Below are 25,768 nucleotides of genomic sequence, written 5' to 3'. Positions count from 1 at the left end.
TAAAATCGAGCAGCGGTGGACGCCGGCGACATGCACTAATATGAAAGATACGGTCAATATAAACAAAACAATCAGAACGGGTCTCCGTTCCTTCTCAGTGCCGCGGTTTGTTGTCCGGCTGCCGTCCGCCCCTGTGCGACAGCGCCATGTGCTGGACTACTGGCGATGCACGGTTTCCTTCGTCGCGACTGCCAGCAGTAGAGCAACCGAACGGCGCACTAGAAATTTATCAAGCGTGACAAGGCACCACGCGAGAGTGAGGGCGAAGTCTAGCGTCACTGGGGGCACTCTCGCCGTCAGCGCGCGGAGCAAGACAGCAGCGCCCCGGCGTGGCCCCGCAGCCGCTCCGGCCACCTAAGCCGTGGTCCGTTTACTTTTTTGGTCGATAGTACATAGCACTGGCAATCTCTAGCCATTCTAGCATTTGTGCCATTAAACCCCATGGATAAAAATAACCCATGTTCAGCTTGCTTAAAATATCTATGATAACTTTCATATTATACTTGTTTTCTTAGAATTTGAATAAAAGCTTTTGCATTGCTTTGTTGTTCGCTGTACATAGTCACAGGCACCTCCTGAAGTTGAAGGTCTTCAGTCCATGCCTGGAGTGTCGGGGCATCCAATGGTTCCAGGATGGCATCAGCTCTCACACCACCTTCTGCAGCAGCTGGAGCACACCAATGCAATGTGCCAGTCGATTCTGCAAGAGCAACAGGCATTTGGCACCTCTGCAGCTGCCATGTCACCAGGTGAAGCCTGAAGATGGCATGCATCTCTCCCAAGACAGTTACAATCTTTTCACATCTGTAGCCTGCACCTCAAATTACAGCACTATGAAAAAATGAGAAAGAAAGAAAGAAAGAAAGAAAGAAAATCTATGTCTACAGTTCAAGTTCAACATTTAATATGATACTAAAGAGAAACGCTAATTTAGTTAGGCTAATGAAGTATCCCTTCAAAACTCTGTCTTCGTTAATTTCACAGTAATAGGTTGATTATAGTAGAGAAAAGGAAGGTTTAAGTTCTATTTCTTAAATTTCATGCTGAAACCCTAGTTCTGGTATGCCAGTGTGACGCATTTAAAGGTATTCTTTTTTTGTATTTGTGTCATTGAGGCTCAGTAAAAGCTTTCGTAACTTACTATGTTTAATGCTTGCCTTCTTCCTTTACAGCAGTAGTCCATCTTTCCCTATAGAAAGCTAATTAGTATGGGTGTGCGAATACTCAAATATTAGATTTCAAATCGAATAATGAATGTTCAAATAATTCAAATTGCAAATCAAATATCTGATATTAGATTTCCTGAATATTAAATTTTTCGAATATCCACACCTTCGACGAATGAACAGGCCGTGGTCGGTGCCTTGACATGCGCAGCATTCCCACGGCAGCATATGATGTTTATCGATACGAGGTTATACCAGATCGACTGGATCGATCAAAAAACTAATAATGCTACGCGAACAGAGGGACCAATAAAGCAGTGCGTGAGGAAAGTGCAGAAGCATGTGTGAAGATTGGGTCAATTAGCCGCCGGAAAGTATGCCAATTGCACCCAATTTGCGAGTTCAGTGATCACACACGCAGATTCGCACAGTTAGAAATTTTCTACCCACATGCTAGCACACAGACGAATTTGGCATTTGGTATGCAGTGGTTGCCAGCTGGTCGACCGCGGACCCGAACACCACTTCAACGGCCGTCAATATAACCCGTATGCGTGATCTCGCAACCGATCTCTGATGAGCTACCTGTAGAAACATATCCACGACAAGCTTTCCAGGGCAGTTTGCGCCCATTATCACAATGGCCAGCGGCGAATTTTGTCGTGACCACTCCATCATTCATACTGTCTAGCCTGTTAGGCCTAATCGGAGCTACGTTGTCGGGTGTCCGTGACTAAAGTTATGGTTACCAACTCAATGCAGTTCTGTTCACAGCGGTCGCACAACCCTCAGAAAGCCGACAAACCACCTCGCCAACAAAAGCGAGGGCATGGGATGACCATTGCATATTCACAGCTGCCATCTTTGTGAAATGCAGTAAATGCTCGTTAATTCGAATTCCGCGAGGATGCTACGAAAAATTCAAATTATACGAAATTCAAACTGATGAAGGTCGGAGAAAAAAAATAACTCGGTTAAGGCGCATATATAGGCCAACGAAGCATGATTGCGCAAGCGCTACGTCACATTGGCGAGAACAACATTTATGCACGTAGTGCGTGCCGATGGACGTGCCACTGGTGGTGGCCTTGCGTAGTACAGTTGGGGAAAGGAGCCAGCCACATGCCGTAGTTTTCTGTCAGTGATCTTGCTTCCCTGTCGTATTCACACTTTCAGAGCAAAATAAGTAACAACCTTTGCATGTGTGGGGGGGCCAAAGCTTCAAAGAATGTCGAAGAACAATAGTTGCAAGGTGGGGTGCCGAATACTGGCAATAACGTGCTGGCAGTACGGTTCTAATCATTCCCTGCAAAGCCTCATCAGTGGGAGCAACGGTAGCAATGGATCACTCCGTTCGGCAGGAAATTTCTTCTCATCCTTTCCTTTGTCGTGTCGGTGTTTTCTACACTCAATCATATTTAGACGGGTAAGCAACGAAGTTCGTCTGCTGTGCAACATGCAGTTTAAAGGCATTTTGCTAAAGTTCTGAATGCTGTTCGCCGCTGCTACCGTTTACCACTTACCGCGTGGAGCTAGCTAGGCAGCACGACTGCACAAGGGCATTCTGTTGTACGTTAAAGCTGCTGAAGCTTGCAAGAACTGAAATTGTTGGTTTTATGTGGCCTGGTAAATCCTCACACCAGCCGTCATGCACTTCATGTTATTGCATTTATTTTATGCGTGGCTTCGTGCAGGTTGAACTGTTGCGAGTTGCTTCATGCATAAATGTTGATTTCTTCTTTCTTTCTTTTCTTTGAGTGCGAGGTTTTCACCCTGCCTCGTTTGTAAAGGGTCTAAATCATACTGTCTTATCGGAACGATACCAAGCAAGTGCTTCTTTAAAGGTATTACAGACTTTCAACTTGCTTGTGTTTACGAACGTCGCGACTGTTCACATCATCATTAAGCAATGCTGCTTTCTTGAACAAGCCAAAAGCCGACACATTGCACATCAGTTCCAGCACTTGCCGAATACCGCAGTGACATCATCGTGTGATGGTCTCTTTCGTCCAGCCAGCACTTGCGGTAATGTTACACGTATCCTTCGCCTTGAACTCAAGGCGGACGCTCCAACTACCTTGGAAGTTCAGTCCGTCAGCTCGCCTTCAGTTCCTATACCTCTTATCCCGGCCATCGTCTGACAGGAGATCGCCAGCATGGGTATCAACACTGTTTCCTCAGCACCACGCTCTGCTGTCCAGCCACATTTTGCAACTCCACCTCGACCCCCATCAGACTTCCCTCCACAGTTCCGGAATGCGTCCACATGGCAAACTCCTGACGACAAGCCTATATGCTTTCATTATCACTGTGTTGGCCTTATATCCCATCACTGCCGAAGTCACTGGAGTTCTACATCACAGACAAGTTTTCCTGGTTACTTTACTGCATGTGGCCGCTATCGCTAGTATATGCCCAGCTCTGACCAAGTTGCCCCTCAAGAACATGTGGCTGAGCCCTGCTACTCCCACTTACCTTCGCCCCAATGCCACCAGTGTCACTCCCCTTAGCCCTGTTGACAAGTTGTGCAACTGATGTCACGGACTTCTTGTTACGTGACATTCTATTGCTTCACGGCGCCCCGAGACAATTGCTCGTTGACCGTGGCCGTTACTTTCTCCCTCGTGTCATTGCCAACATACTGTGTTCGACTCAACATAAACTGACCGCTTCTTACCATCCCCAGACCAGCGGCCTTACGGAACGCTTTAACAGCAACTCTGACAGACATGCTTGCTATATATGTATTGCTGGACCTCCATGATTGAGATCTTGCTCTTCCCTACGTAACTTTTGTGTATAATTGCTCTCGTCATGATATCGCTGTATTTTCGCCTTTCCTCCTATTGTACGAATGAGCTCTGACTTTACCTCTCGACACTGTGCTCCTACCATCTGCCACCTCCACTAGCAAGTATGCACGTGATGCCATCACGCAGGCTGACCACGCCCGTCAGCTTGCCCATGCTTGGCTTACAGCGTCACAAAGGAACCAGAGATGATATGATGCTTTGCACCACAAAGCGACTTCCTCTCTTGCTGTGCTTGTGCCTCTCTGGTTCCCTTCTCACCATGTGGGCCTCTCTGAAAAACTTCTTTCCCATTGCACGGAACCATATCATGTGCTGCGCCAAGTGACACCTGTCAGCTACAGGATTGCCCCTGTCAGTTCCACCTCATCATCTCTCCTTCCATCCAGTGACATTGTTCGCATATCAAGGCTCAAGATCTACCATTGTGCGTCCAACAACTCCCTTTAGAGCTCCTGGACAGTGCTTTTGCTGCCAGGGGTAATGCTACGGAACAGTTATTTTATTGACCAAGACCAGGCCTATAGAGATGATAAGGACAACATTATTTGTAGCCTGGCATGTGCTGTTTGTTCTGGGCAAGAATACATGTGCATGCACTTGTAAATATTCCTGTTTATAGTCATTCTCGTGCATCTGTATACGTAACAGTATTTAGGACAACTTCGCTATTTGTTCAGCTTCATGGAGGAAAAAGCACTTAATTCGATTTGATGGACATTCTATCAATAAGAAATATTTTCAAAACCTTCGTATACGAACTGAGTAGTTATTAGTGCTGGCATACTAATTTGTTGTTCCCTTTAATAAGAGCAGAGCATGCCATGCATTTAGATTCATAAATACCTAAGTTACTGATAGCTGGCAAGATTCTTGGTAAGTAATGTGATTAGCTTCCTGAGCATGTGCAGCACTATGTTTTTTGCACAAAATTTGGAAGCACAAGAACTGGTGCTAAATTTTCTGATATTCAATATTCTGCTTTGTTTATCGGTATCCGAGTCGATTCAGTATTTGATTCGAAATCTACTATTCGGTATTCGCACACCCCTACTAATTAGGCCTGAGCAGACATTGTCAAAGTTAATGATGTCATGACAAGCTGGCGCTACAACTTCGAGCTGGCAATGCCACGCGGTCTTTTGTTTCAATGCAGTTAGCATTCTTAAGGAACTTCACCCACTTTGTAGAATGCATTTATGTATGTATGCTGTCCTTATCTAAGCTCTTTAATGTTCTCCAGTGAAAAAGAAGTCAGTTAAAATTTCTTCAGTGCTGGGTGGAATTGAAGCTGCATCACACGAGTTCCTCAAGCACAGTAGCCCGATGCTTTAGCATGGTGCACTACAAATGCCTGCGGCCAATTAGGCAATGATTCTCAACGTTTGTGAGCACTGGCGCACCACGCCTCTCAGAGGTCACGTGCAGAGTTTGCGGTGGCGGCGCTAGATGTCCAACGTGTCCAGAGGGAAGCATGAGAGAGGAGCCTGGGGTCAGTACACGTCCCATACATGAAGCCTTTCTCAGTGTATGCCAACTCAGGCCAAGTGCCAACTTCGCGGTCACTCTGTTAGACGGTGCAGTGTGTCCAGAGGGAAGTAAGAGAGGCTGCAATACACATCTCAGACATGATGTGTTTAAGCAATACAGCGTGTCACTACATTGCTTGATTGCAAAATGAATTTACGTCAGCATTGATTGTTAGGTGGGTACTGTCGTAATTTTTATTTGCATCTTTTCTGGCATATCAAGCCCCTTCACACTATGAGAGTGACTTTTTTTGGTATTGAAGAAAGTTAATTTAATAATGCAGCGTAAAAGATTTTTTTCTTTATTATCCCTTTAAATCTTGTCGTCTCCAAAGTCTTCTGTAGCCCAACAAAAGGGTGCATTGAAGCATTTGTTGCTAAGTCTTCTTGATCAGTGTTTTATAATCATCCTTACATTTTTTTTTTTTTTACTCATTCTGGTCCGAACTTTTATTGCTGAAGTGACACTGTATTTTGTGCTTCTGAATGGTAAAAGACACACAAAAATCAAGGAAACTTTTTCAAAAGAGTTCTTGTCAGCTTATTGAAAACTTTTTCATGGATTACCAACAACTCGGAGCATTGGGCCAGCATATGCTTCTCCCGACTTCTTAATTCACAGTCATAATGATGTGAAGTATGGCCACAAGTTATTTAATGGACATTTTTGTGCCACCTAGGGTAGGTGATGTGCCTTTAAGGGGTCCCTGAACCACTTTTTATCGAAGAAATTTATGTGAACTTAAATTAGACTATTTCAGAAATACATTGCCGCAAAAATTTTTTCAGTGCGTTCAGCAGAAGCAGTTATTGACACTCAAACAACATTCTCGATGCTTCTGCTCCTTCAATGATTTTCACTCCAAAGGCTACGGCGAAGCAGGGTGTGTCCACAGCGATCCGCCTACTGAACGTCACTATGGTGCGCAATTCAAATTTGATTTTGGGTGTTCGTATAAACGCCACCATTTCCGTTTTGGTGCCTACAACGTGCCAAACGCGGTTGTGCTCAGCAAACCACAGTGTGCTCATCCAGTGGACTTGTCGTGGCATCCCACAGCGGCCCCGGTATCTATGCTACGTAGCAGACCACAGCTACATACAATTGCAGCGAGTATGCGCAGCGTTTGCTTTGTGCACAACAGGGCTTGAGTGCGCGCTCACGCTCATATGCTCCTGTCTGGCTGTGCTACGTTGTGCAGACTGGCTTTGTCCTGAACCAGCTTTGTTACGTCACCCTCCAGGAAGGGTTTAAATAAACACTCTCGTCAGATACATAAACAACGTCAGAAGACTATGAAGCAGGCGGAAAAGATTACCCCAGAAGGATGCAGTGTGCAACTTAGGAGTTCTTTTTCTTTTGTTCTGTCACTTTTTTTCTTCTTGACACACAATTTACAGAGTGTGTCATAGTGTGGTAAAAAATCTGATTGCATTTCAGGTCCGCAATTTCGAGTTCCAAACATGGACATCCTGCACCACTATGCAATTCAGCAGCAACTGCTTCTGAGCATCATTCACTGCTACCAGCTCTTGAGTATCCAGCAGATGGAGATCAGCCATTTGCAGCAGGCAGCCCACCAGGTTAGCTGGCTCATTCCTAGTGCACATATTCTTTGCAGTCGCGAATTATGGTAGACTAAAAATGTGTCAAATTTACAGAATACTAGTATAGTACTAAGGTACCACAGACTCCATCGAAATATGTCAAAGTGGTAGGGTGATCCTTGTGTATCTTCTAGTGAGTCCTTATAATTACAGAGTAAATGTAGTTTGCATGCATTCATGATGCATTTTTTCATGAAAAGAATTTAATATTCAGCTGAAAAAACGTAGACCAGTGAATCATCGGGCACAGGCAATATGAGGAAGCAAAAAATATTCCTTCATCATTGTCAATGGAATACAGCTCTTCAAGCGTCCCATCAGGCAAGGTAGTGCTCTCAGTAAAGTAGTTGCATGTAGCAATACTCTGTCCAGAACAGGAAATGGAGACACATTGGGTAAACAGGGGGTTTAATTTACTTGCTGCTGAATTTCCCTAGTTCTTCCCTTGTCACTGCTGGGTTTAACATGCAAAAACAAGTTGTTTGCACAAATGTGTTTGCTGTGACTGAAAAGAATACATATTTCATATTTAGTTGTATCTGTTGTAACCAGTCATTGTGGTACATATTAGTTTCAAATCATACTTCTGCAACATCCATTTCTTGAACTTTGATCAGGTGTTCCCTCCCTTTCATACTGAACAGATCTGTGTGGTGGTAATGTAGCTACTGCTTTTTTGTTGTTGTTGTTGTTTTCTGCTTGTAATAAATTTTACTTCAAGAAATTCTAGCTTTCCACTAAATGTACCTTGTGTAGGATTGACTGATTAACATAGGTGCACTGCAGCCTTAGTGCATTTGTCTTTTGCATTATGCTGCTGTCAAAATGTTACCGTGCTGCCAAGGGTCGAATCAGTGACCTAGTGCCATGCTTAGTTCTAAGTTACTGTAGTCAAATAGAAAAGCTAAGAAAACAAAAGTTATCTCTGTAAAGGGAAAAAAGACTTTTTTCCACGTTGTGAAGTTTTGGAGAGACACCATTGATTAACGAACTCAGTGACATTCAACACATACAGTTAAACCTCTATATAACGAAGGTTGTAATACAGTGAACTCTCACTTGAGTGAACTTCAAAGGACCGAAGGAAATAGTTCACTTAACTGAAAGTTCATTAAACTGAATATTCACTAGACCAGCATAAGACATGGCATACAGAGTCAAAAGTTTGGAAGTTCAATTCATGGAGCAAAAGACATGAGATCCATAGTGTTAGAAATGTGTGAAATGGAATTTGCACATATCAACAAGTACAAGGTTCATAACAGTTATAATGCTGCCTTTCTCACTTAGAAAAAGAATCTGTAATCTTCTTCTGCACTTGTACTTTTAAAGCACAGGAAGTAACAAAACTGTCCAAAGAGTCAATGTTTTTGTACACTTCTTCTGGCACAGCTTGCTGTTGAGACACAAAGTCTCTCAACTTTCCAATGTACCCTACAAACTCAGCTAGAGAGGCATTGAAACTGGCTTGGCGGTTGCCTCTTCTTCGTCTTTACTTCGTCTTCTTCGAAAGAAAGAGACGACGACCATGCCACGACTAGCCGGTCGAAAAAAAAGACACACCACGTGGTTTTTGTAGTGTGACAGATCGCCGCTTTGCTCTGGCGGCGTTGTAAGCGCCAGCGATGTTACTTTGTTCATGGCCTCCAAGATTACATGCTTGCTCGTTTTGTGCGGGTGATCTCGGAGGCCATGCCTCATTGCCGTTCATTTGCCGCGCCGCCGCTTTGCCCAAGGGGCACTGTAGCGCCAGCGACGTTACATTGCCACTGGAGCGGCGGCTTGATGAGGGCGGGCATCTGTTCTGATCGTAAAAATAAGCCTTGGTCCTCTGAGCGAGTTCGTTAAACTGAAATATTGACTGTTCCGAATTTCGTTTAAGTGAAACATTTTTGCATAGAATCTATAAGAAAACTGCCGGGAATTTTTAAAAAGTTCGTTATTCTGAAATATTCGATAAACCGACGTTCGTACAACTGAGAGTTTACTGTATCGGCAATTTGCTTCGTTATATCGAAATTTCGTTGTTTTATAAAATTGACCTTTTATGCGAATAAGTGCAGTTGTCAATAGATTTTTTCTTACACAGAAGGGGCCGCAAAATTTTTCTGATTATCGGACAAATGAAGAAAGCAAATTTAACTGAGAAAAAATTTCATTTTGTTGAACCTAAGTATGGGGAATGAAACATACGGTTGCATGGCATGTCGATGATATCTTCACATCAGTGGCACGAATTAAGAAAATCCAAAAATCCAGCCATGCTTTCGTGTCCACTCCGCCCTCACATCTGGTAGGGTCGTTTGCAGTGGGACGATGCTATCATGAAAAGCGCTGGCAGCGGGGAGTCAATGCTTCATCTGCACCTCGCTTCAACGCTTCTCTGAAACTCGAGATTACACAGCCTCCAGCACTAAACTCATGGTGAGACAGCGCACATGATGCCACGCCATCTCGGTATGCCCACCCTTTGCACATGCGGCAGATTACCTCTGAAACAGGCCGTGCCCACTCCGAGAGCTACATGCAGCCACGGCCGTGCTAGACAAGGAGACATGCACCAACTGTCCCAATTTTCCCCCATAGTGCCTTGGTATTTTGCACTTCCAGCAAAAACTGCAGTCAGTTGAGAATGTTACAGTAAAGCCTCATTCATAAGTATTTGCAAAATACACAAGATAAACATACTGACCGGGGAAGCATACGATTGGAAGTCACTCAAAAAGTTCAGCAGTCTGAAGTGTAATTGACATCTACGTAATGTGAAGCGTTGTATGAATCGTTACAACACGACATGCCAGTGTGCCCTGATCTTGTGGGACTCGAGCGGCCCGAGATGCACATTGTCATTTTTGCAGCTTTGGCAAGCTTACGTTTGCGCTCCTCGAATTCCCATGACATGGGCGGTCAAGTACTGTGAGCAAGCTGCCATTGCAGGTGCCTACTGCTTGCTCTCGATCATACGTGCCTTGCAACTTTTCTTGTTTACGGGGGATCTGGTGACTGGAAAACATACCATACAATTACAGTTTGGCGATATATGAAACATTGGTGCAGAAAGATCTTTTTTTTTTTTTTTCGGGAACATGTTAAGCCGGTGAAACAGAAGTGTAACTTTTTTGCATTCTAGATAGTGACCATTCTCCCTGGGAAATCCTACAATACCGGATCATATTAATAAGATTATACTGTATCATTATGCTTTATGTGCTCAGAACAAAATTTCCAGTGAAGCAACACTTTTTTAATTCCGGTAATTTGCCACAACATAGTCAGTAATATATGTTTACACGTGAAACATTCTCGGTTTGTCATCAAGACTCCATCGCAATTAAGCACACATACAAGCCTTGGCTAGTTGTCTCTTCGTGTTAACAAATTGGGCATTAGGGGACAAGAATAACAAGCACAGCAGTGTGATGACATGATGCACGGAAAGTCACTTAATCATTCCTAACTCACTCATGCTCGTAACTGTTCACATCACATTGTAGCAGAGTTAAACATCTCTTTTTCAAAGCAGTAGCCTAATCCGTAAAAACAGTCATTCATCTTTGACAGGTAGCCTTTTATTTTCTAAAAGACACTGTCCCCACAACACAAGAACTCTTGTTTGCCCTTATTGGTACTGCAGAGTATGCTGATGTGGCATAGTATCGGAGGATATTTTCTCAGGTGTACCACAGCACACTTTGCTTCATATGTGCAAAATGCTATCCTATAGATTCAATAGACTTTTAGCACAAGTCCATTCCCCTTTTGTGCCAATTTAGGCATCCAGCTCCACTCGGAAAGTGTCGTATGGCGTCGGAGCCAGTAGCGCCATTTCGTTTGTGCTCCCCAACCTAACCGCTGTAAACTGTCTGTAGGCTGCACAGTAGCACAGCTCTGCCGCACCTGCCATGCATGCCAGGATGGCATTCTTACAATAATCCGCTGACTGGCCTGTGCGGATGGCATCTGATGCACTTGAAAAATGCATGAAGTGGCTAGGTGGTGCCCCCATTATCAGACATTTCATGTGTATCATTTAGCAATGTAATGCTGGTCTTCAAAGTTGTGTGCTCACTATGCCCCTGTGCTTCGATAAACTTCCGCAGCAAAGCTGCTCACCAAGCGTAGATGATGGCTTGAGGGGGCCCAACCTGCAGCCGTTGGAGCAAGGGAGTCCCTACCTGGCAGAGCAGGATCCCACCACTGGTACTTGGATGCAGGGTGCAGCCGCAGCTGCCCTTCATGCCGCTGGTCCCCAGGCACATCGTCCTCTGGTAACTGCTGAAGGCAGAGGTGCCCCTCCAGGAGCCACCCTCAACAACCAGGTCAGTTCCCATTAGATGGCAGCCATACTGTTTCTCCAGCCTCTTGCAGTTCTTTAGTTGCACCTTGGACTCTTGTTATGCAGGTACAAATAAAATTAGTGTGTGGTATTCAAGAAAGCTTGAGGCACTGTTTGTAAGTATAGTTTAAAACCTAGCCTTAAGAAAACATGCACATTGAATGCATGTACACATGCATACCTTAATGAAACAATTCTCATTTATGTTGCCATGTATTCGAAATCCTGCACCTCTGCTTATTGCAGAGGTGTAGTTCCCAGATGTACAGTCACCGACCGATTTTTCTGACGCAGATGGAACTGCAATAATGTTTTAATAATCAAGCTGAAAAGAAATGAATATTGATGGTGTAATCAAATTTTGTTGTTTCTTACAACAACAGCACAGCAAAAAAATCATTTCTTTACAGAATTTCACTCTATGTTGTGCACCATTGAAATAATATATACTTGTGCTAATATCCCACGTGTGCTAGTGGAACTTGGCAGTTGTCATTTAAGTCAAAAATGAAAATAAGGTGAATTTGTTTTAACTCTGAAGTCATATTTCACGTATGTATGCTCTGTATTAAACATGCCAACTGCTTTGCCTGTATTACTTTTGCAGGTGGTTCCAGGTAGCCGTGCCAACAATTTTTGGGATAATTTTAGGAGCTACTCTCGTCAAAACCTTCTGTCTAATCCTGGCACAGCACCAAAGACCAATGAGCTACCTGCCAATTTTCAGGTCTGTTTTTGCAAATATGTGACAGGCTGGCATGTGTACTTGATAGGTGACCAGGTGTAGGACATTTGTAGTTGCTCTCAACTTCTTTTTTATTAATGTTTTCACTTTTTACTTAGGTAACTGTCACTTTCTGATTCTATATATTGAGGTGCTGCGGCTTTTTGTAAACAATATATTTTTCACCAGTATCGCTGATTAACATGTAGCTGAGATTGTTGCAAGTAGATAAGCTGAGGTGGTAGTAATAGTAGTAATACATTAAAACCTTGTTAATACGGATCTCAAGGGAGCAAAAAAAAAAATGTCGGAATGTCAAATCATTGAATGAACAAAAACAGCACATTTACAGTTCTCTTATTGTCTACCTTTACTTCGCAAAGAAGTCGGTCATTCCCATTTGTTTTTCGCGGATAGCTGAGTGGAAAGGACTAATTTTCAGACCAGCAACAATCCCTCCAGTTCAAGCGTATTGCATGGAGCATCATAGCAGGACTCCTCTAAAACAGGTAGAGCATCTGCGGCTTCTTTTGCAGTGCGACGCACTGGGACTACATTGGTCGGGTCATCTTTATCGGACACCTCATCTGCCGCACCGAGGGTATCGCTGATGATCTCATCATCGCTTAACTAGCCGGCGATGACAATGCTGTCATTAATGCCAACGTAGTCGGCAAGCTTAGCTTGGAAGGGGAGCAGGCCAATGAATGCCAAATTGTCCTCCTCTTCTGGTGCCGCAGACTCCAGGCTTTCAGATGTCTCGGCCCGCACAAATCCACTATGTCTGAAACAGTTTGCCAGTTTGCACGTGTTTGCGTATTCGCCCACACATCCAACAAAATATGTAGCGCACTCAGAAGCATGATGTTGTACAGCTACTTCCGATATGCGCAGAGTAGCATGCGTTCCAACACTTGCTTATGGTACCTTTTCTTGTCATATTGGATGATTCCCTGGTCCATCGGTTGAAGGGAAGCGGTAGTGTTGGGAGGACTGAATCCAAGCCAGATTGCCTCCAGATTCGAAATGTTGCAGTGTGCAGTGCAATTGTCTATTATGAACAGCACCTTGCACTTCTTTGGTGCTGAAGTGTCAATCCAGGTCGCTCCTGCAGCCAGGCACAAACTAATGCTTTGTGATTTGCATGGTACTTGAGAGGAAGGTGCTTGATGTAAAAACATCTCGGTTTCAGCACTTTCTCAATAACAAGAAGTGTAAGGCGCTCCGTGCTTGCCATGCTTGATGCCAGCAGCACGGTCACCTGCTCCTTGCTTCTTTTACCACCAGTGCAAGGGTCCCCTTTGAATGCAATTGTTTTGTCAGACGGCGCTTTGAAGAAGAGTGCCGTTTCGTCATTGTTAAAGACATCATTCAGTTCGTAAGCTACCACATGCTCTTTAAGCTGGAAGTTTTGCTAATCTTTAACAACTTCTTTGTTGACCTCACCCCTCTCCCCGCACACAGTCTTGAACACAAGGGCATGTCAGTCTTTAAAAGGTGCAAAACAGCCTTCTGATGCCATAAACAAATCAGTATTCATTCAGAAGGCATAGCTCCCTGCTTACACACAGATAAGTGGTCCACTCAACGGCAGCTTCTTGTCACATGCAGCAGCAATCCACCACAACAATGCTTCCTCCAGCTGTGTGCGGGCTGTGGTTCATAAACGCTTTAGACCGGCATGAAATTTCTCGCTCTCAAAGGCTTCCACTATTTGTGCCTTATTCTTGGCGTATGTCAGTAGAGTGCTTTTTTTTACACCAAACTGACACAGCACCTCTTCTCATGAAGCGCAGTCTTTCAGTATCTTGAGAATTTTTACTTTGGTCGCTAAATCCTTGGCCGTGTACTTTATGCGCTTAGCCAGTACCACCATCACTGCAGAGAGCAACAGCACGGCACAACATCGATGACAGTAGTGATGCATGCTTCAAAACCCTACCTTGAACGTATAGCAGCACCTACTTTCATACGTTTTTAAAAAGAAAAGCGGTTTCGGCGTTTCTGGCCCTTGAAAAATAATGAAAGTAGTCATATGTGCTCTGAAACTCACTTATTCATATACTAGCACCTTCCTTGGCTTGCCTCCAGTCTAAATTAACCGGTGCACACACAGTTTTGCGTCAAATTAAGTAAGGTTTGCTGCCATAGGGCTATCTACATTTTTGAAGGGAGGAGTGGGGATGCCAAATTATCCAAATTTCTTAATTAACAGGGGCTGAGTTAACAAGGTTTTACTGTATTGCAACACCACTACATTAAGAAGCGGCTGTAATCAAGCCTTGGATATTTACCCATTTAATACGCATAACTAATTCCTAAATGTAGTGTCTGCAGTGTGAATTGCAATCATCAGAAATGGAAAGAACAACCCATGAACAGAACCTAATGAATAACTGCATACTGCAACATTCAAATTTTTGCAAGAGCAGCCTGCCACAACTGTAATAGTGCAAAGCAAACCTCCAGAAACAGCCTTGTTTCTTTGTTCAGCCAATAGCATTTTGACTGCAGTTCCCTGTTTAAGGGTTGAGGTGTTGAAGGAACACCCTTTTCTGTACTGTTCTCACCACACTTTTTTTTTTGTGCCCTCTCGCACCATAATAGGTGTAGCCTTCTGGCAACGTGAATGTAAACTCTGCCTTCATGTGCTGTTTCACTACATTGTAGTGTGCATTGTCATGAAGCTGCACCTGAAGGCAAAACTTGAATATAATCAATGAACTCACTTTGTGCCTGAACTTCTTCAGATCTTTCTTCTTTTTTTGTGTGTGTTCAGATTATTGACCTGAAATACAGTTGATTCAGTATGTCACTTTTTCTCACTTTTGTATTGGCAGTTTAGTTACAGTAGTGGACAAAGACATGATATTTTGCATTTGGGTCCTGTGAGCTAAACTGCCCAGAATGTTGCTGCACTACGCCAGACCGCTAGCCTAGGGCAATAGTCTTTTTAACAAACATTGCCATCTCACATTATTCCCACCGCATAGCCAACCCACCGTGTGCACAATTTGCGTATTCCAAGAATGTATCGTAAGGAAACCACATATACCAACCAATATGTCAAAATATGTGTGTGCTGATGAGAGAAATTTTTATGATATGGGGAGTGGTTAGCTGAGTAAAAGGCTTGGCATGCTACTACAGGTTTAATATTTAACAAAATATCAAATTAGAGAATCAAAAAATGCACGTACGTCGACTTGCACAAAATCTCGGAAAGGGGCAGCAGTGAGTATCATGAAATGAATAAAGTGGAAAGTGGAGCTTTATGGCACTGTCATGGACCAAAACGCTATCCATCTCTGTCCTTTTTCACAGGTTCAGCAATCACATCCCAGTGCCCCAATCCTAACAGCAGCTTCAGCCAGGACAAAGTTATGGGCTTCCCCACGTGACTCAAGGGATTACCCTCCCGCATTTACATCAGCTACTTCAAGCAGGTTTGTTACCTTTTCCTTCCAGAGTGTGTTGTCTAGCTAAGGCCAAAGTTTTAATTGCAAAAGTGTTTTGGAACAGTAATTGACAATTAACTTCCTTTGGCCTCAACATTTAACTCCAAGTAAGCGTTCTCTGTGCAAGCCTGTGTCAATATAAGCTCCAGAAATGGCTGAAGCTAGCATCCAACTTTTAGTTATGACAAGCACAAGCATCACTGAACCACACTTTAGCACCTGCGAAATGCTGTACTTGTGAACTCTCACCCACGGCCTCCTGGTTTACCCCGCACTGGACAATACATTTCCGACTGCCATCTGGCTTTGACCTCACGCCAGACATACTGGAAAAGTGGCACACACACCAAAGACATCGGGCTGAGGCAAGTCAGCAAGATGTTCATGCTGACGGCAATGCACATGGTGCCCCCAACTGGTGGCTACACCGGCCCTCTACTGCAAACAACCGGTACAACCCACCGCCAAACGCGTAATGTGGGAATGTCTGGCACACGAGGCAGTATACAGAAAGCACCTTTGGCAGGAAGAGATACTGAGCTATGAGACGTTGATCAAACTAAGGTCCCTAGATAAAACAAGTAGTTTTATTTAGTTTATAAAAGTGAAATTCCTCCTGGCTTTTACATTGGTTGTAAATCTTGCTCCTCGCATCGTGCCTTCCACTCATGACACACTTTCTCCCCTTTGCTATTCTCCATATTAGGCCAGAGAGCCATCCCATGAAATAAAAGATTTGTTCAAACAAACTGTTCTGATTGTGCACATTAAGAACAGTATTTCTGGAACATTCCTCACAAGAAGGATGCAGTTGAGTGAAGAAAATTACTACCCAGTCAAAGCAACACTTTTGTGTCCTTCTCAACGATCTTAACTGTACAGTGTCCCTCAGAACTTAAAACTTGCAACCTCAAACTCACATTGTCAAGCAATATCTTTGCTGTCATTGCACTGCACCTCAATATCGTCTAGCCTGTCTTCTTGCGCTGCCACGAGGCTTGAGTAGCTTTCCTCATGATCTTAAATTTATCCCCGAAACAACATTAATTCAACATTTTATTGTAGTGCTTGCTTCATGGTTTCGTGATAAGCCGGATGTCTAGCTTGTGTCAGCAACCACTCTTCTTGACTTATGTCACCAGTGTTCTTTTTATTTTTCTCTCTCTCTCTCTTCTTTGCAGCCAGCCTAGCCATGTGAGACCTGTGCAAAATGTGTGGCCTCAGGAGTCGGCCGGAAATCGAACGAATGACTCAAAGCAAGCCAATGGTTGGAATGCCCTATAATATTTTCTTTTGTGACATTCTTCTAGAAGTGGTAAAGAAGCTTTGGAGGAGTGAGGGTAGTGGATCATAGTGGGAGTAGGAGAATTCTTGAAATCTTGAATTTTTGGGCAGTAGTTATATGCAAGCATGCCTTTATATCTTTATCTGTTGTATTTTCCTCCTGTTAGGTATTCAAGGCCATGCATCTGGTATGGAACATGCTGCTGAGGTCCTCAATGTATCACCAAGGTACTGTGACCTTTTTCTTCTTTTTTTTTTAAACCTAAACAAGATGCATTCGCATGCTCTCAAGTAGCTGCAGAAGCCTGCATCTGGTTGAGAGTTATCAAGTCTTTTTATTTGTTGGCTATCTGAGAAAAAACTGTGAAATTATGAAATCAGAGGGGTAAGCATGGCTTGCACAGGATGGATCTTAGTCCTGTGGAGGAATTCATTGACTTGATGAAACTTAGCTAGTCTATGTGGTCACAACTCTTTTGGGGTCCTCTTGTATCTCACATGAATACCGACCACCAAGTGTTAGGGCCTAATGAGCATCAGGGCCCCGTCACTGGTCACCTTGCATGATCTAGTGCACCGCTGCTCGCATGCGTTTAGCCTGCAAAGGACACCGAGCACTGTGCCACAAGAAACACAATATTGCCCTAAGGTAACGCAAACAAATTTCTTCGCCTCCAGCTAGTCCCAACACTGCATACTCTCGCAATAACGAATGGGCCTTCTCGTGAGAGCTAGGGCTATCTCCGTCAGTTTGAGCCTCCAATAAGTGCAGCCCGACATAGTACAACCATGCACGAGCACTAGACACCACTCCTTGGCTTAGCATTTGGAACGGATCAACACAAGGTACACGCTTGCCATAAGGGCAGGGCACCGTAAGCAGTCTCGAGTTCGAGTGGTGCCCAAACAAAGGGGCAGGTGGACAAGAAGAAAGACATGTACGCGTCCTGTGCTCTCCCTGAGATGCCTCTCTCGTGCTCGCTTTCCTAGTCGCACCAGTTACGCTACTGTGACTGACTGCGTAAAGCAACACTGCCAAAAAACTTTCCGTGTAAAAGCCCACTCCCCGAGACAATCACAGGTGAAAGGGGAGAGTTGCAGGGATGGCAGAATAAGCGAACGCCTGCTCAAAGCCATGGGGTTCGCCTCAATTCCCACAACCTTGAGTTCCTGCCATATTGGCTCATTGGCTGGGATTCTGCTGCTGTGCACAACAGACTTGATTCCTGACTGCATTCCAGTGAAGGTAGAATCCAAGGATGCTGAGCATTGCGATGGTCAAAGTTGATCGGGAGCCCTCCGCTCCAGCGCCTATCTAGCCTCTGTATTGCCTTGGGACGTTAAAGCTCATCAGTCAATCAAATCTATAACATTCTATAGGTGCTCTTGGAGCACATTTAAGGCTCTTGCCATGCAGTATAAGAATAGCTACTTACTGGCATTGTCTCAATCAATAGACGGCCGTCGTCTCAGCAGCAGCAGCCCGCATGTGATGTCCTGAAAATGTCCATTGGTGCTGAAGTTTCACGATTGCTTGAGGGTAAAGAAGATGCAGCCAGCCTGGCTGCAGTGCTTCACCAGCTGCAGCTCCTCAACAGTCCTCAGCCTGACCTCACTTCAGGCCAGGCTTGTGGTGGTGCACGACGCAAGGTACGTTAATGTCGCAAACTGTCCCATTCATTTATGTGTCCTCTTGCTTCACTTCCATTGCGCAATAAATCTGCACCAACTGCTCCCAGCAATCAACCATTCTTTGTTGCCTGGTGCCAACAACAAAAAACAAAAAGACACGGCCAAATGTAGTCTGTTATCATTGCAACTGTTGAGCTCCTTTCACGGTCGTTGAAGCATATGCATAACTCATCTAGAGGCTTTTAGCATACAGGTACTATCAGAACCTTGCAGAAAACAGAAGTCTCAAGGAGACTGTATTACCCTTGAAGGTAGCCCTAGGTTATGAGTAAATTTTCATATTTTCTCACTTTGATATGCCAAGCCTCTGCACAGAACATTTTATTTAGTTCTACCGCAATATTTAAAAGTACATTATTAATGGAAAAAGTGAACGAGCCACAAGGACCGTAGTTGCTGACCACTAAAAACTTCATGCACAGCTTCTCTCTTAAGGACACTCACCATCAATGACAATACAACACTGTACTTCTCTGAATATTTTGGCAATACAGTGGCCTTGCACACACCAACTCTCAAAAAGTTGACCCATTTTTTTCATGGGACATGAAGCTGCTTGTTGCAAGCTGTATTGTAGCAAAACTGCATTCTTCAATTTGCGTTCCCAGCCAGTGCAAAAGAGAAGAGTAAGAAAGTGCCATCGTTTGAAAGCAGTATGAGAATATTATTGGGCATTGTGCTATTTTGGAAACATGAACCACATTGGCGGCCAGAGTTCGGGCCATGCTTCCTTCCAGCTTCACTTGAGTGAGTGGAAGCTCCTGGCTGAGTTTAGCTTACATGTGCTCTATTTTGTGTGAAACGTTTATAGATCAACAGCTGTACTCAAGTGACCTCCCAGCCTAATGCAAAATAACAGTGCAGATTTATTTCAAGGCTTTCATACAAGGTGCATGTCTCAGAAGCAAATTGGAAGAAAAAATGCATGTTACTGTTAGCTATTGTGTGTTCGTTCTTGTGATAATGAAAAAGGTCACTGTTGCTATTCAAATCTCTTATATATTATGAGTGTGTTTTGGCATGTTGGATAAAACGAAAGCATTTAAGCGAGCTTTCGAGACTGAATGACCTTCACTGTTTTCTTATTACTTACCAACTGCTTCAACAGGTTCCATCGTCAACAAAAAGCAACATCCCCAAAGAGAACCGTGCACGAAATGGCGACCACCACCTCATGTTTCAAAGAGGTGCCTCTGAGTCGTCACCTGACCTTGTGGCTAGCGTAGAATTTGCAACTGACAGCCGTTCCAGGATTGAGGTAAACCCTTTTCTTATTGCATAGCTGAATACTAAATTAACCTTGGCGTAGTTACTCATTGGACTAATGGATCCTTTGCTGTCTTCGAGGGAACTCAAATGGCTCTGCAGAGATTGCTCTTAAAATATGGCATTGACAAGTAGCTGCTAAAAGATCAGGTGAAATTAAATGTTTGGCAGGCATGCTGCAACAACCTTTACAAGTGAACTTATGTTTTCTAAAACCTTTATTCTAGGCACGCAACTTCAGCTGCCTTTACTTTCACTTGGGCCCAGTGTACTGGTTAAGGAATTTAACTTAACCGAAATATGTATAAACCACAAACTGAAATGTCACATCACCTATGCCATGACTTTAGGCTTGATGTTTTCTTTGCTGTACTACATGTTTCTGCATAAAAGAAAACTAAGCTGCGCAAGGAGATCTCTTGACCATTGATGGGTCCACAACAGCTTAAAGTTTGAAAACAAGTTGTTAATGGTGAATATATCCCGTAACAAATAATTCTTGTTGGCTGCCTAGATTACAGTCTTCAGCACTGGGTGCAGGTTTCACAGAAGCAGATATGTAGGTAAAGTAACATTGTGGGCTACCATTGTCACATGCTCATAACCTAAAGCAGCAAAAAAATGTCCAGTGTTGACATTGCCATCCTGAAATGTTAACACCTAATTTTAATTCAATTCAATTCAACAGTAACTTTATTAAAATAACCAAAACTGGTATGCGACAACGTGCGCTCAACGTGTGCTCAAATTGCTGCTGTAGTGCTCTCACATAAAAGTAAATACAAGTATTGTGTTTCCCGTGTGGCTGCATTATATCCACAGAATATCTAACAGACTTTCTTATTGTTTATTTGGTGTGCATGTAAATGCAGCATGAAGCATATTGCTTTGTCAGCATTGATCAGGATGCAACAATGCTTTGAATTGTCACATTGCAGACTTTGCTCATAAGCGTGGCATATTGAATGTCACTTAGCAACTTGGAACATTCGTATCTTTAGCAGATAAAAGCCCAGCATGGACATGGGAAAGCGATACTCTGGCTGTCTCATGAAGATGTGCTTGCCATTTGCACCCACAACTACACTGATAGGCTGGTGTAAGCATTTGAAGGAGCAAATAGCACAGTTTGCAGTGTGTGTAGTGTTGCCAGTTCACTGTCTCTCCTCACAGGTCATAGTGCACTGTATTTAAGAAAGCTTACTCGGCTCACTTGGGTGAACTTTGCACTTTTTCTGTATGAGGAAAGGATTCCTTTAAAAAAAGTTTCTTGCCAGTCTTGTTTTAGCTGTCCTTTAATGATGTGTCTGAGCGCACATTGAAAATTGTGTGTTGCTTTCGAGCAACATGCAACTTCATTTTCCATATTTCGGTGATTCTCTAGGAAACCCTGTCAGACTCCACCTTTGACAAGAACATTTCGAGGCCTCTGGCGGCAGTTACAGCGCGCAAGAGGGCCAAGCCACTCTGCAGCTCTGATAGCCAGCCTCCCCAGCTTTCCACAATGTCCGCTGCTTCCATGGAGAGAGCTGTGAGTGGGTCTGGCATTGTGATTGCATTCTGTTTCCTTGTCTTGCTGCTGTTCTAGTTATCTCCACTGGACCTACACAGACTTGTAGTTCATTCATCAGAACACCTTCATTAAATGAACGCTAAAGTGAAACAATGAATGAGTTTAGATTAATTAAATTCTTGAATGACTTCGCTGATCTTGCGGTAGTAGGTTGGCTATTATTTCATTTCATTTCATTTATTAATACTGTCAGCCTCATTCAGGGGCTGTAACAGGAGCGGAAAAAACAAAACGAAACTGAACAGCAAAATAAGTAGTACAGAACATATTGAAAACCATCAATATGTTAGGAGAGAAAATTGTGCTCAAAGTTTCATTTTTGAATTTCACACCGAAACCCCCTGTGGCAGTACGTGAGTGTGACGTCTTGGTTTTCAAAACATTGTTTCGTATTCTGGCCATTGTTTTTCAGTAAAGTTCTTCAAAGTTCTGGGGGTGTGCAAATAGGAATTTTTGAGACCAAATTGAATACGAATCAAATAGTTCCAGAAGTGAATCGAATCGAATATTGAATAGTTTTCGAACAATGAACAGCCGTTTTCTCTAACAATATATTACTGTTAAAACTCGATATAACAAGTAGGTAAAATCGGCAATTTGCTTCGTTTTATCGAAATTCTACCTTTTGTGTAAATAAGTAAAGTCACCGATCAATTTATCTTGCACGGGAAGGGGCCATAGAATTTTCTGAATTATCAGGCAATAAAAAAAATCAAGTTTGAATGAGAAAACAATTCATTTTGATGAATTTGGGAGTCGGTGACGAATGATATGGTTTTAAGTCACATAGCCGATATCTTCACATCGGCGGTACGAATTAAGCGAAGCCAGCCACGCTTTCATGTGCACTCCATCTCGTGGCTGATAGCATCTCCTGCACTGGGACGATGCTATCATGAAAAGCGGCGGCAGCGGGGAGCGAATGCTTCCTCTGCCTCTTGCTCCAACGAGTCACCAAAACTTGAGATTACGCAACTTCCAATACTAAACGCGCGGGAAGACAGCTTACATGATGCCATGCCGTCTCGGCACCCCCACTCTTTCCACACACGGCAGATTAGCTCTAAAACAGGGTGCGTGGCTGCAACTTGAGATTACGCAACTTCCAATACTAAACGAGCGGGAAGACAGCTTACATATCGAGATGTCCACCCGCAAAACACTGAGAGTTGCTGTTCAAGCGTTAGAGAACCTTTAATATGTACTGATGTTATCAGTGCATCTTTGATAATGTGTGATGGTTGTGCCAAATGCACAACCAGCTTCTGATGGAGTTCTGGTGTGGCGCGTAGATTGCCGCGGCTGCCGGTTGTCGCCGCACAAGCCCTCTTGTGGCTTCGGCGCTTCCGTTTTGTATACTGTTTTAACTATACTGAATAAAGATTATTATTATTATTATTATATACGCTCAGTCGCACTTACAGCCATGCGCAGCTACGGCCGAGGTGTGCGCCAGAAATCACGAGCATGCCAAAATTTAACTAGGCCCAGGCAGTTGTCGTCAAAATCTATGACGTTATGTCATGCTGGTCTTTTGTTGTTTTTTTTTTTTCGTCTTTTCTCACTTACCAAGCATCTTCTTGCAGTGAGAGTGCCTCTTTTGCTATTGTGGAGTGGTAATTTAATTAACGCAGCTTAAATCATTTTTCTCTTTAGTGTCCCTTTAAACCTGTTGCAATTGCTTAATAGTAGTAATGTTTTGCTGCTGGGCACAAAGTCATGGGTTCAATTCCTGGCTGCCATGGTCACATTTTGATAAAAGTGGAATGCAAAAATCTTAATGTACCAGGCATTCGGTCCACATAAAAGAACCCCTTGTAGTCAAAATTAATCTGGAGCTCACCACTACAGGGTTTTTTTACAGCTGCTGTGTTGGCTTGAGATATTAAACACTATAAATTATCGTTGCCATCACATAATACATAGCCTTTTTTTTGTCACCTATGACCATTATCATCAAAACCAGTCATCATCAACTTTACTACATGTTGAGAACTTCTCCCAGTGCTCTGCATTACCTTTTAACCTTTATTCATTCTGGTTTACTGATGCCCCAACTATGTTTTTATAATAAAGTCTTAATTCTTCTTTGGCATTATGCTGTTGCCACATGCTTAGTAATGCTATAATTTATAGTTAGTTGCAACTACATAGAAATTGTCATAATAGGCATGCTAAAGCAAAAGAGTGAAGTAGTTTACTTGAAACTTGAATGCTTCACGTGGTTGCATAGTTTAAAGAAGTGTGGGTCACAATTTTGTAGCAATGCCTTCTGCTTGATTCTATGCCACTCTTATCATCCACTTTTCACGGCGGACTGATCCCATGGATAACACAGGCAGAGCATCGCTCTGACCGCTGATGAAGCACAAGAAGGAATAGCATCAAAAAAGGCATTGCTACAAAATTGCAGCACTGTGGTGAAAAATCTGTATACATATTGCCGTTATGCTTTCTCTCAGGCTCCTGCCGAGCAAATGGTAGCAGAGCGGGACTGCGGCTCCAATGAGGTTCGTACAATTCTCCACATTGCATTCTCGTCATTTGCAAAAAAAAAAAAAACTCAGTGTAGTCATTATTGCTGTGGTACACTCCTTTTGAAACTATCATTATTTTTATTGTTCTGACTGGCTGTATTACTTTATGGACATTTCATATGCGTGATGTACAGCTTAGTTGGCATTCTTACCTTTAGGATCAAGCAGCTTTGGCCAGACCAATAGAGCCTGTGTTTGAGCAGACTTGGCCAGAGAAAGACACAACAGTTTCAGCTCTGGTAAGTGTTCAAGAGCACTGTCTTTCACTCCTTTGTAAATACTGATATCTTTGATCAGTTTGTGCATCTTTTCAAAATTTCTTATGAATTCTCTTTATACACCTTGTTATAGGCTTTGTTAAAGCAGTACCAGCACAAATTTTGGATTGTGGGGTTTTTGTTGTAACAGATCAGGGTGTCTACTAACTGGGAAAACCGGGAATTCTCAGGGATTTTGAGTAGTCTTGAAAAACTCAGGGAAAACTCAGGAAATTTGTGCCTCTTTCATTTTATTGAAGTGGTCAAAAGTCGCGGTAATGCTGGCTCAAGTAACAGACAGGAATCGTGATGAATCGTCTTTGACGCCCTGTCGTCGGTCGGAGGTGTTGCCAGTGTGTCGCTGGAGCGTTGCATAAGCCAAAGGGCATAACGTTGAACTCAAAGAGACAGTCAGGTGTCACGAAGGCTGTCTTCTCCTTGTCTGAGGGGTGCATGGGAATTTGCCAATATCCTGACTGTAAATCAACAGAAGAGAAATATGACGCGGAGTGGAGGCAGTCGACGGCGTCATCTATTCGTGGTAGGGGGTGCACATCTTTCTTTGTGACGGTGTTTAGGCAGCGATAGTCCACACGATAGTCCAACTGTGCAGGCCCTCCATGTGGCACAAGGAAGTTACTGAACTAATTGAATTGCTCGAAGTAAAATACATAGAAAAATCGTACAGTACGACTTACACACAACCTACTAGCATGATAGCATCGGATTGTAATTTGAATATACGAGAAAACATCATTCTGTTATGCAGAAACTCCAACACAAACCCCTTTTAACGCGATAGCGTTTTCCAGCTGCCGTTTGAGGTCTGTCTTAGTAGGAATGGCACAGCCCCCTCGGTTCCTTGCACACAACCAAAAGAAGAACCACAAAGCTCGCCTTCGTGCATAGCGTTCTCCGCCAGCGTTTCCTGGTACACATTACGGTTACATAAGCTGCAGTTGCCAAGAAGCATAAGAAGCACTCAGGGATTATTAAATGCTATCGCGTTCCACTCTTAAAAGGAAGCTTTAGCTCGGGCCGAACTCCGACGCGGCCTTTTCAAGTACATGTAAAACGCCAGAACATTTTTCTGAGATAACACCTGGACCAATATTAATGAAATTTGTTGAACTTGAGAGAGAAAGTTAAATTCTAGTGACTGTCGGAAGAGGAATTTCGATTTAGGGCCTGAATTTTGTTAAAAAGATTTTCAATAATTCAGACGTTTGAAAAAAATTGAAGCACAAAGTTTACAAATGAATAGCTTTGCATCAAGAACCAATATTGCAGTTCTGTAAACGGCATCCATTAGATCATTAAAAGCGGACAAATTCGATATGTAAATTTATATATTACGTGAATTCGTTATGGTGTTTACAAAGGTTCTGCAAAAGCTGTATTTCCATATTACTAAATTTCTTGAGATTCATGTGTAACATATCAATTTTGTCCGCTTTAGATGTAATATTAAATGCAATTCACAGAATTGGGGTATCATTTTTCGTTGTTGATTTACAGAGTTGTAAAC

The 25,768-nt window shown here is 43.2% G+C and overlaps 1 protein-coding gene across 5 annotated transcripts in view; it reads left to right on the top strand.

Moving 5' to 3' along the window:
• LOC126535851 (uncharacterized) overlaps window positions 1–25,768 on the top strand; it is a 118,353-nt gene that overhangs the window by 71,527 nt on the left and 21,058 nt on the right. For all 5 annotated transcript variants that reach the window (XM_055073499.1, XM_055073500.1, XM_055073502.1 and 2 more), the window contains 12 exons: window positions 563–749; window positions 6,947–7,089; window positions 11,214–11,432; window positions 12,057–12,176; window positions 15,498–15,619; window positions 16,813–16,898; window positions 17,083–17,143; window positions 18,373–18,565; window positions 19,716–19,865; window positions 21,258–21,404; window positions 23,909–23,956; window positions 24,142–24,222. In XM_055073499.1, the coding sequence (XP_054929474.1) occupies window positions 563–749; window positions 6,947–7,089; window positions 11,214–11,432; window positions 12,057–12,176; window positions 15,498–15,619; window positions 16,813–16,898; window positions 17,083–17,143; window positions 18,373–18,565; window positions 19,716–19,865; window positions 21,258–21,404; window positions 23,909–23,956; window positions 24,142–24,222 (1,557 nt within the window). The remainder of the gene's footprint in view (window positions 1–562; window positions 750–6,946; window positions 7,090–11,213; window positions 11,433–12,056; window positions 12,177–15,497; window positions 15,620–16,812; window positions 16,899–17,082; window positions 17,144–18,372; window positions 18,566–19,715; window positions 19,866–21,257; window positions 21,405–23,908; window positions 23,957–24,141; window positions 24,223–25,768) is intronic.

Source organism: Dermacentor andersoni, chromosome 4, assembly GCF_023375885.2.
Source record: "Dermacentor andersoni chromosome 4, qqDerAnde1_hic_scaffold, whole genome shotgun sequence".
NCBI classification, from domain to species: Eukaryota; Metazoa; Arthropoda; class Arachnida; order Ixodida; family Ixodidae; genus Dermacentor; species Dermacentor andersoni.
The sequence above is the reverse complement of the archived record's forward strand: the minus strand, read 5'-3'. Positions and strand labels throughout refer to the sequence as shown.